Source organism: Galeopterus variegatus, unplaced genomic scaffold, assembly GCF_000696425.1.
Source record: "Galeopterus variegatus unplaced genomic scaffold, G_variegatus-3.0.2 Scaffold1555, whole genome shotgun sequence".
NCBI lineage: Eukaryota > Metazoa > Chordata > Mammalia > Dermoptera > Cynocephalidae > Galeopterus > Galeopterus variegatus.
Window position 1 is genome coordinate 95780 of NW_007727666.1, and position 12018 is coordinate 107797.

Sequence of the window (12018 nt, forward strand, 5' to 3'; positions counted from 1 at the left end):
TGTTCACCAATACCAGGGGGAGAAAGTCAATAATAAAACAATAGCAATAAATCATTACTATTAAGCTACAGAGCAGTGTCATACAAAGCCAGAAAGGGTTGGGTAACATCCCTGTTTGACTCCATCTTCTGAAGAGTGGGATGTCTCTGAGACACGGGCTTTGAAGACAGGTGGGTCTGCATTGAACAAAGTATTGAAACCCTCTGCTCCATAAAAGGAATCTCTAGCCCCTTTTATGGAGCAGAGCAAGGAAGCAGGCATGTTACTTTATGCTGTAGAGGGATTTTCTGCTGTCTCTGAGGGCACAAGGCAAACACAAGGAGAGTAGCTCTTAATTTGCTCTCAACAAAAAGGCTCTTGACCCATGTAATGCAGTTTCCCATGGAGAGCCTTTGTGAAGAAGACCTATCTTTGAGTTAGGTTAACTCATTGTAGATTATGAGGCTGTGTGTAGGGCTCATCAGACCTGGGGTAATTGAAAGGAGCTGAGCCTGTTCAGTGAAGCTCGTTCATTATGCAAAGTCCAAATAAACAGTTGCTTCTGCGTTTTTTGAAACCCTCGGTCCTAGAAGAGAACAGCTCCTTTGAAGATGTTTTGCATCCAAGGGTGCTATTCTGAACATCATTTCCTGCCAAGATTTTCCCCACTGATTTACTATCTGCCCCTCTCCCTTTGTACTCGTAGAACAACAGAAGGACATTTAAGAGGGCAACAAAAAAAAGGACACGACTTCTGTGTAAAGCTGCCTGTTGATAACTTGATGGCTGGAAAATGCCTATTTTATCCTGATAATAGGAAATTGGTTCTAGGTCCAAGGCTTCTGTCTAACTCACAGTTAATGACAGACTTCTTCTTCCTTTCAGTTAAATGTGTGTTTTTCAACGTTACCTGGTTATATCCGATCCACAGTTCATGCCTCTAGGTAAGTAACAAAGTTACATTTGCTTGTGAACCAGACTACAGGAAGGGGAGGTTGTTCTAACATGGGCGATAGCAACAAAACTGGGCCCTGTTTTGACCCAGGGCCAAGGTCACTGGACCTTCATGCTCACCCATTCCCTTGCTGGAGAATGATACTCATTTTACAAAAGCCCTGGGGCCCACCTGTCAATTTAGGACAATTGAAAAACCACAAACTTTGCCTGTAGGGAGTCCAGTGTGGTGGCCATCTCACTGCAAACCACCTTTTCTCTGGCCTCCAATGTGACGTTGTTTGACCTGGCCGACGGGATACAGCAATGTGTCAACTCCTGCAGGTCCTCTGCTGAAGTCTGCCAGTTCTTGGGATCTCAGAGGCGGATCTTTAGAGGTAAGAGAGTGGCCCTCTGAGAGGACCCTGGCCACACCATTAGGCACAGACCTAGGATAGAAACATAAGACATTCAGGGCTCAAGCCCGGGAAAGCTCATCACAGAGCCTATCCTTGAAATGGCTGTTAAGCAAAAGGCTTTCAGACACATACACACAGAGAGTCCTGTACACACACAGCCTTGAAGGCACGTGGTCCTTGGCATGTGCCCCTTCTATTTCTTCTATACAGTGTTGGTGTGGGAAGAAGAGGGTTGTAGGAACCGATGTACCAAAGCAGAAATCACTCTTCTTTGCCTTGAAAAGTTCCTGCTCTCTCTGGGGAGAAAAAAAACTCACACATAGAATGTACATACTTGTCAATGACCCAGAAACCTTCATCATGATATACTATTTTTTTTTTTTTGTCTTTTTTCCGTGTCCGGCAACGGATCGCAACCCTCAGTGTTGCCCCCGTACCGGACCGGGGACCGGCAACGGGATTGCAACCCTTGGCGTTGCTCCCACGCCTCGCTCAGCCAGTGAGCGGGAACCGGTCTGTATGTGGGATCCGAACCCTCGGGCGGGAGCGCCGCCGCGCTACCCAAGCGGCGCACTATCCAGTGCGCCACCGGGCCGGCCCATGATATACTATTAAGTAAAAAATCACATGCAGTATTACCTGTCTTATTTGTTTTTTGTTATTAAATTATATATGCACAGAAACAAGATCAAAAGAACGCAAGCCAGAATGCTCACAGTGGTGCTTTTCCTTTATGGTGATTATGGTGATTTTCCTTTTCTTGTTCTTGCTTTGTCTGTTTTCTCAAAAGCTTCTACAGCACATCACAAGTGAGGCAAGTGAAGAAAGGCTTTAGACAAGTTTGGAAGGCAGATTTGGGTTTGCCTCTGGGAAAACTGTTTTGGAATCAAAAGTGCTTCTCGCAAAGGGGACCTGTCCCAGTTGCTGCTTCATACGTGATCAAAGTGGGCTCTGGTTAGCTCATTTTACTACACAATTAGGGGTGGCAAAGGATGTAGAATCTAGTCTAAACCTCATCTGGTATCCAGATGCTAGATGCAAGTTGGAGGTATTGGGTTTTGGCGCTCTATCTGCTGGTAGATCTGGGACATTCCTAGTGAGTCAGGGTTTTTTGACTGCTGGTCCAGAGAGCTTTCCTGAGTGGGCCTTCATGTTACAGAACTTGGGAGTCAAGTAGTTAGCCTTTTACTCTGGGATAAGTGCTGACAGTTTGCCCACTTAAGGGCTAGATACTAATTTGAAAGAAAAAAATCTAAGCTTTCTGGAGTTGAAGTTGCTGTGGACTGGGATATTAGTTTAAAAGTTCATGCTCCCATCACATCATGCTTGAAACCTTGAGGCACCTTGGTTTTACAGTTTTGTTTCTCTTGCCAAGGATACCAAGGGTACCAATTTTTCCTACCCATTGAGGTAGATACCTTCAATTTACTAAATATTTCTATAAATATTTATGAAGTACTTTCCATGTGGTCAGCATTGATTGTACCAGGTTACCTTTTTTGTCCCCAGTAAATGCATTTGTGTCTTGCAAATCAAACAATCAGATATTTGGATGTGTAAGAGCCTGCACATAGCAGAACTGCCCACTCTCTGGTCCCCATTCTTCAGGCTGCTTAGCTGTGGCTTATGGGAAAGCTGTTGTCCTTGCTTCCTTGCCCAGGTCCCCATTCTTTACCTGTCCTTTCAGAGCCCTTGAGAACAAAGACAGTCCTGCATATTGACTGAAAACAGGCTTACTTCCCTGTTTTTCCTCCCAGTCTCGCTTCCCTATTTTTCCTTCCAGATCTTCTCCAGGTTTCGCCAGCAAACGCAGCATGGTCTCTTGCTCCCCTTTCTGAGAGACAGAGAGGTGGGCCTGACTAGCAACAGTTGTCAGGTTCTGATGTCTGGGTGTTTGCAGCACATAGTCAGCACTGGGCTACTCTGGACACTGCCATTGGAAAGTAGAGTGTTTTCTCCCTTCGGTTCACAAAATGTCCACTTCCTTGCTTTACAGAGAATTTCAGCTCTCATTGTCTCCAGAAGTTTAGAGTCTTTGGAAATCCCCCATGGAATGTCTCAGCCTTAGATTTACTTAAGTTCTCATTGTCTGTTTTGGCAGATGTAATGCCCAGGAAAGACCATGTAAATTGTGAATGTAGAAAAATCGCATCTCCAGGCTTAAAATGATTTATGATGGGGTGTTCTTCGAGAACTTGAAGGATAACAATTCCTCCATTGCAGGGGCAAGGCCTGCTTTCTCTGCTTTTGTGTGAATCTGCTTCTGTGAGGGAAGGGTTGCTTCAGCAGGACGATTAATATTTGCCGGCAGGCTGGATTAATGGGCAGGATAGAAGGCAACATGACATTGGCTTCCAGAAAATATGTAATCAGGCTGGGCAACTCAGGCTGGCCGCTGGACAAGGTTAGTGCCAGCCTGGACAACTTTCTGCCCTGGAGGTATTTCTTTATACTAAGGCTTGAGGACTGGCAAAGCCTTCAAAGAGTTCAAATGAGGGATTGTGGAAGTTTAGCACCTCCCTGGTGCCAGCTTTGCAGTGTTTGCCTGGTAAGATTTTCCATTTTTAGTCTTTCCCCGTTAAATACAAACTTTTTACAATAAACAAAGGAAATTCTATTGCACACACAAATGGGGTTCTGATATAGCATGCCAGCTTCCACTGATAAAGACAGGAAATTCAGTGTTAAGGATTGAAGTTGTGTCCTAAACTCACCTCCACCAGGCCTGAGCTCTCAGGACTCACAAGAGGGGGCAGGTACCTGGACCTCCGTGTGGGCTGTCCAGCCTGGGTGTCAGCTCACATCACGAGTCTGCTGGGCAGGGGCAGTTTTGCATTGTTAAGAGCTGGTACCTGGTTTCTGAATACGCTGGTGTCTTCTCTATGGTGGGAGAAGGGAGACTGCTTGGAAAATTGCAGCCATTCCTCACCACACAGCGTATGCCTCCAGCAGCAACAGCAGCACAGATCTGCCTCGTACTGCCCTGTACCTGGGTGCAAATAAATTATTATTAACTCTCCGGTTGGTTTCATGTTTTCGATCCTCTGTCTGTATACCCCATTTACACATGTCCTTTTTGTTGAGCCTGTCTTACATGGTAAAATGCACCCTTGTTGTGTCTGCTGTATACAGCCTCATAGAGGGGCACATGTCCAACAATGAATGCTTTTTGATATAATGAAACGATTCTTTGTCATCTATGAAATTAGGCCCTAAAGTGAATGAGGGAGCAAGCCTGAGAGATGGGCTTCTTCTCTGCCAACCTCCGTTTCTCTTGGTGGTGGCCTGGTGACTGACAGCCAGTCTCTGTGCAAGGCACTGAAGACCCAGAGATGAATAAGCCTCAAGAAACCATCAATATAGGGGGAAAACAGCCAGATAAACATAATTACACTGCAGCCCTGGGCAAGCAGATTATCTTCCATGCCTTTCCTTGTAATAAGTCTCTGTTAGGCAGCACACTGTTAGGGCAGCAAACTCCCCTGCCACAAGGACTAGAGCTGCGTCCCTTGAGGCCATGCAGACACACAGCACTGAGACATCCTTCTGCTTGAGACAGGTCTGACCAGAGCTGGCTGTTTTTGGTTTAAGTCTCTTAGCTTCCTAACAACACGGTCACATTTGCTGCAGATTCTCCCCTTGCAATCCTTTAGTATGAAGGTACAAAAGGCACCACGCCATTGAGGGTTATATTTGCAGCGGGCACCGGAGGAGAGGACCGCACTGTTTCTTTCCAGTTTGGCTTCCGTGTCCGTGGCATGCTGTGAGGGTGTTTTCAGTGGGGAATGCTCATGAACCTTTAGTAAATAGGTCTGGGGCTGACACAGGGAAGGAGTGGCAGAAGGTAGTGTAGCATGGAGCTGTGAGAGGAGTGTTGCTCCGTGGAGACGTTTTAGAAAACCGTTCTCAGAGCCTCTTGACATAGAAAGTTCATGCATCTTAAGGTTGGAAGTGGAGGAGCTTTTGTTTTGTTTCACTGTCTTGTTTTTCCATTCCAGCGGGCAGCTTGTGCAAGCGAAAGAGTCCCGAGTGTGACAAAGAGACCTCTATCTGCACTGACCTGGACGGTGTCGCACTGTGCCAGTGCAAGTCGGGCTACTTTCAGTTCAACAAGATGGATCACTCCTGCCGAGGTAGCCTCAGGTTCGCCGGCAGTTCTGTGCCCTGTCCTGGGAATCTGTCTGGTGCTCTCTCTGCTCTAGGTGTGACTCTTCTAAACTGAGGGTGACTAGTTCTTGTTGTTTTGTTCACAGCAGGATTAAATACATTATCTCCTTAGAATAATAGCATTATCTCTGACTGGTGCATGCTGGTCTGTCCAGTCAAATTCAAAGGAAAAGAAAAAAGAATGGAATGCCTGTGGTAGCAATGCCTTTTCTCCTTTTTCATTTAGAGGAAGTTAGAAGAATTATTGTTTTAATCCCCAAAGCTTTCTCTATTGTCTGCTAATCTTTTAAAGTGGAAATACATGCATGGAGTCAGGCCTGTATCTTTCAGAGGCAGCTGTGGCTCAGTAGATTGCACACTCAGAAGACCTGAGTCAGAGCCCAACTTTGCCTGACTGGTCCTGTACTGTCTTGGGCAGATCACTTTGTTTCTTTGAGCCTCAGTTTCCTCTTCTGTGAAATGGGTGTAATGATACTTCATTGAATATTCTAAGAGTTAAAGAAGGCAGTGTATATAAAGTTACTTTGTAAGCCATAAGCATTTGCTTATGTATTTTACTCAGGTTGTTGATGAATGAATGAGTTGTAGTTTTAAAGGTTTCATGAAGTGTTTCAGAGCAGAAATCTAATTTTGCTAACATTTTAGGTGAGGCTTAAATTCATTCAGTTTGAGATAAAGACTGCTCAGTGAGTGTAGTCCAAGAATAGTGCTTTAAAATAAAATTAATTCAGGTCCAGAGCACTGTGTGCCCTGACTTATAAAAGACTGCTGCTGCAATTCGTGCTGACAAGAAAAGCTGGCAAAATGAAGGCTGTCCTGTGATTTGAAGCACTGCCTCTGCTGGAATGTGGATGGCACAGTTTTCCTCCTCAGTCAATACCTCATTTAGGAAAGGAGTAGCAAGGCACCATCTTGCTGGTGACAGATATACTGGGATCTGAGTGAAAAACACATACCGGGGCATGGTGACATGCCACTTATTTCTGTCAGGACTTCCATTAGAAGACTTGTTTCATCAAAAGACGATAAAAATACGTTTTGGGGCAGCACTCTCATCTTCACTTCAGACTCTCTGACTTTGTTACATTTAGGTACAAACTTCTTTTAAAGTACATGTCCTCAGCTCTCCAGGCAGGACCTGTGATGGGTTTTGAAGAGGAGGGCCAAATGTGTTGGGCTTCAGTCCTGATGCATGACTGGGACTCAGCATTTCTCAGCAGCATTTCCCAGCGCTGTGCCAGACTGCCACTTTGCTACAGAGAGATAATGCTGCCCAAGTCAGTCTTATCTGATTTAATGCAAAGTGTTCCTTGCCCTTCTTAGAAATAGGGAGTTGAGCCCAACTTCATGTGGGAAGGTGACTGTGCTAAAATCTATGCATGCTCGGGTGCTGTGCAGCTGGCAGATGGGGACATAAAGTGGGCAGAAGTGAGGGCATGCAGGCATGGTGGCACCTGTGAGCGGTGCTCTAAGAACAGCCCTGCCACCTTTGCTTCTGGCTGGCCTGAGCTACTTCTCTCTATTTCCAAGTCACTGATTTCATAATTGTGTCATTTGTAGGCTAGAATTAGCAATAGCAGGGCTATCAAAGATTTACCAAGTGCAGTGACATAGGCACCAGCAGCCTTGTGTTTACCAAGTAATGACCCAAGAAACAGCATAAAGAAACCTTGATTAGCTTTTGGGCTTGTTGCTGAGGCCCTGTGAAGGCTCTTCTTGGCAGTATTTGTAGCCATCAGGCCTCTGATGAATGGATTCTGAAGCTTCTTGGGCCATAGCCCCGTTGGCTGGGCTCTGATGGGTTAGCAGTGACATCTTCTGGCCATTGGTGCTGGAGCATAGCGATATTTAAAATGATATCCCTTTTGGACACCTCAAAGCAGGGCTCAATCCTTCATATAAATAGAGAAGAAAGGTGTTGTGTCTTTTTTTCTAAATTATTGCAATTCAAGCTATACATTAAAATGTCTCTCTGTTCTCTGTTGTGTACACACACACATATGCATGCATGCATGCTTATTAGTGTCTCCCATAAAATGTCTTTACAATGCCTTTTAAAGTTACATATAAAATTAATGTAGGTGCCCTTCCTATAGGTGCCTCTTCCTCTCATGCAGGCACCATCATGAATTCTAACAGTTTGTTTGCATGTCTCTTTCTCTCACCAGACTGCTAGTGCCCTGAGAGCCAGAACTGTGTCTAGAATAGGGCTTAGCACATTGTGGAGTTCGATGAATGTCTATTGATTGAATGAATGAATGAATGAATGATAGGGCAGCACATAATCTATAGGAAAAGATTGTCGTGTCTTGACTTAGTTTCCTGCAAGGAAACAAAAGCTTTTAAGATTCCACGATTTACTTATTTTTTTTTAAAGTCAGAAGTCTTGTATTTGTTAGTGTCCCATAGCAGTAGGGGAAGCCCAGTTTGAAGGTGTATACTAGCTGTTGCCATATTCATTTCCTCTTGGGTGCTCTGCGGTCAGAGTCTTTCTGGGGGGCATGTGAGATGAGAAGCTGGATCCTAAGGAGCATACAAGTACCTTACTGACAGGTTTTCCCCAGGAGCCCCTGGAACAGTGCTAGGCACCCAGTAGCACTCAACCTTTGATGAACAATTGAATGAGCCCATTTTTTTTTTTTTTTTTAAAAGATGACCGGTAAGGGGATCTTAACCCTTGACTTGGTGTTGTCAGCACCACGTTCAGCCAGTGAGCCAACCGGCCATCCCTATGTGGGATCCGAACCCGGGGCCTTGGTGTTATCAGCACCGCACTCTCCCGAGTGAGCCACGGGCCGGCCCCTGAATGAGCCCATTTGAAATAGAGAAATATCATTGCATCAGGGAGTCAGGCCACTTCTGAAGCTAAATGAAAATAGCCAACCCATCAGCTCGCAAGCAGGACAACAGATGGGCCTTACGTCTGGCTGGATGAAAGCCAAGGACTAGAGCGCTCCCACCCAGCAGATGAGGGCTGATGTTGGGTGGGTAAATTTGATGTAAAAACATTTCCAGGAAGAAGTGTTTAGAATAGAACGACTGGTATGACATCAGCCTGCCTTGGTGCCGAGATGGCTGGGGACGAGTCACTAGAGAAGCAAGCAGGCCCTGTGTAGCTGCCCTGCAGGCTGATCCATGGACCATCCTTGGGTGGTCTCCCCAGTCCCACGGCCCTGCTGTAGCTGGAGGCAGAGCATGCAGCGGGAGGAGGACTGCCAGGGCACTGTGCTTTCCACACCTGCTGGGGAGAGGCAGGAGCACTCAGCCTGTTTATAAGAGAAGGCTCTGCCCAAGTAAGCCCAGCGGAGAACTCAAAGGTATCAAAGATTGGGAGATGGTGCCTCATTACTCCTTTCCTAAATGAGATAGGATTATGCTTTACCTTGTTGCATAAAAAATTGTAAGCATCTAACAAAAATTCATGTAATAAAATAAGATTTAAAAATATTTTAAAAATAAATCAGGTTGAAGGGGAAACAAACTATTTTGTAGAAGCCAGAAGGAAAATGAATATACAGAAAGGATACACCATAAATCCTGCATGCTTGCTAAAGGTAGGGCACTCATTCAAGTTCTGAGCTTCCTGGACACGGAGGCAAAGAGAGAAACATGATCTTGAAAAGAGTTGGGGTCCATAAAAGAAAGTGTAGGTGTTCAGTAGCATTCCCATCTTTCTAGGCACTGGGGCCCGAGAGAAATTTATCTGGGGCATTATCATCAAGAGGTTACTGAGTGGTATTGTGGCAACATGGTTGGTGACTTCCTGCAATAAATGCCATAGGGACTTTCTCGTGGCTGCTTCTTGTAATCAGCAGCCCTTAATACAAGAGAATGTAGCTCAGGAAAAGCGATTCTGTGGAGCCAAAATAGTGCAGACCAGGTTCACAGCTCTCTAATGATCTACTGCAAGATAAATGACAGATTATTTAGAACAATGTTTTCCAAACTGTCCCACAAAACTCTAATGATAAGTTAATAGATGATCTAGGACAATAAAATAGATGCCAGAAACATTTAGGTTTTAACATTAAAGAAGTAAGAGGAGGAAGAATATCAAACACATTTACATAATTTTATCATGCTCTAATCTGTAAGGGAGGATGCTGGGAAGTCTGTGAGAGACTCTGGACCCAGCCTGCAGGGCATGCCCCCAGCCCACCTCCAGCCATGCATGCTCTTGGCACTCACACCTCACCATTAGCCTGTCTGCTATCTGCTCAGGGATTATGGCTCTATGCTCTATACCTTCTCTTATCCGAGATCTTTTATGCAGTGTATACTGTCCATTAATCATCAATCAAATTTTTATCATTCCTTGCATCAAGGAATTTGTCTATGAGGTCATTTTTCATTGTCTGCTTTCATGCATGCATGCATTATAACTCATGGTGTTCTGTCATCTTATTGTAGTGCCCTTGAAAGTATTCTGTGATCAAATAAATTCAGGAACTGCTGATTCAGGGGAATGGCTGGGCCACAGGCCCTTTAGAGAATTAGCATTCTATGAGCAGCTTTGCCAGAGGGTTCAAAGTTATGTTCTTGTGTGAGGTGCAGATTAGGGCATGTCTAGATATGTCCAGAATCCCCTGGACAGACTATAGGGTGAGCATTCTCTTATGAAAACCAGACAACCCACCAGCATCGTGCCTCAGGGGATGTCTCCCACAGCTTCCACCTCCTCATGGAAGAAGGCCAATGGAGCCAATGTCAGGTTTAAGGTTTGACTTGCATTAAAGAGGGTGAAACATTTGTCTTTGTGTATATGCAAAGATACATATATACATACAGAGGGGACGTACATTTATTGAATAATAATTACAACTACAAACATTTATTTTGTGGTTACTGTTTGCCAGGCCAATGCTAAGCTCTTTGCATGCCTTATTTTACTTAATCCCCTCCAGGAAACTATGAGGTAGATATTATTATTATTATCCTCTTCTTATAAGTGGGAAACTGAGAGTCACAAAGAGGTTAAGAAAAGTTTCTTGATAAGGTTAAGAGTTGAGCTGGCAACAGTATTTAGGTCAGGTTATAAATAATTCTAAAACTATTTACAGCCTTCTGGTTCTAGAATATTCTTGTGGACTTTAGGGCGGCTGGTGTTTAATTAACTGTGTGTTTGGGCCAAGAGAGGTAAATAGACACCTTCATGGGTTTTCGTTTTCTCTTTCAGCATGTGAAGATGGATATAGGCTTGAAAATGAAACCTGTATGAGGTAGGCTCCATGTTTACTTATTCTGGTGAATTTGTTACAAATCTTATAGAAATTACTTAGGTAAACTGCCTCAGCCATTTCTTTTGAGATTTGAAGCTAATTCTTGTTCTTTTCACTTTGTTCACTTGCAGTTGCCCATTCGGCCTTGGTGGTCTCAACTGTGGGAACCGTAAGTATAAGAAAGCAGGGAGGTGTGCTTGGGCGGGGGCCTGGCACTGTTGTTAGTGCACGGGGTGCCAATCCCCACCCTTTTCCTGCAGTCAAATACACTGTCTCCTTGGGTCCTGTGCTGGGTGGCATGGGGAAAGCAAGGAGAATGGCTTGCCTGGTGCTTTCCAGGGTCTCAAGGTCTGGGAGAGGAGATGAACATTTTTACATAGCCCCGACTGTGCCACATGGTAATATGATAAATCAGGCATGAGGTGTGAGGCAGGGGGGCAGGGACCATGCCCGAAGGAGAATGGAAGCACATCATGAGCACTACTTGGAGAGGATGGAATTGGAAGGAGTTTTGGGGAGACTTTGACTTGCAGATATAGGGGGAGAAGGACATCCCAGGCAGAGGGAAAAACTTAAACAAAGGTCTTGAGGCAGCCATGGGCCCCTGTTTTTCTGGAGACAGTTTATAAGTGGATGTGACTGTGGTACAGAAAAAGACCTAGGTGAAAACTGGAGGATTAGGTTGGCAAACAATATGGGGACTGAACTGTTGTGGGTGTTTGATCACCAGGCTGAGAAGTTTAGACTGTAATCAGTAACCACTGGGGAGCTGGCAAAAGTCTTAGAGCAGGATTAAGGGAAAACAAGTCAGGCTGCAATGAGGAGGATACACTGAAAGAGGAGAATGTGGGGGTGGTTTAGGGACTCTGAGTATAGTCCTGGCCGAGGTCCGGGCTAGAAACAGACTCGGAGTAATGTGCTGCAAGCTGACGTAGAGGGTGGAACGCAGAGCAGCGAGCGTGGTGGTGACTGTGCATGGTGCGTCTCACACCTGAGTCAGCTCTGGGGGAGAAGACTCGCAAAATGTGTGTGTTTCTGCTCCCCAATATAAACTAAACCTTACATTTTATGTCTTCAGTGGTATTTTCTTTGTTCATAAAGCTTTTCTATTAGAAAGTTTCATTACTAGACTTTGAGCATAACTAAAAAATAAAAATAATAAAATAAAACAAATTCAATACTGAGTATAAAACTGACATAAAATTCTCTTGGTTTACCCAGTGTGGAACCACTCTCAGACCAGAGTCTAGAGACATGGAATTTCATATCCATTTAGGGTTACTGATGACTTTGGTCATGAT

General features: G+C 44.8%; 1 protein-coding gene across 1 annotated transcript in view; it reads left to right on the forward strand.

Annotated features, from left to right (window-relative positions):
- The window catches only part of HEG1 (heart development protein with EGF-like domains 1), a 52828-nt gene that overhangs the window by 27581 nt on the left and 13229 nt on the right, over positions 1-12018 (forward strand). Inside the window, exons 11-15 of the mRNA XM_008577646.1 lie at positions 865-923; positions 1150-1310; positions 5330-5464; positions 10675-10717; positions 10849-10886. Coding sequence (XP_008575868.1) covers positions 865-923; positions 1150-1310; positions 5330-5464; positions 10675-10717; positions 10849-10886 — 436 coding nt within the window. The remainder of the gene's footprint in view (positions 1-864; positions 924-1149; positions 1311-5329; positions 5465-10674; positions 10718-10848; positions 10887-12018) is intronic.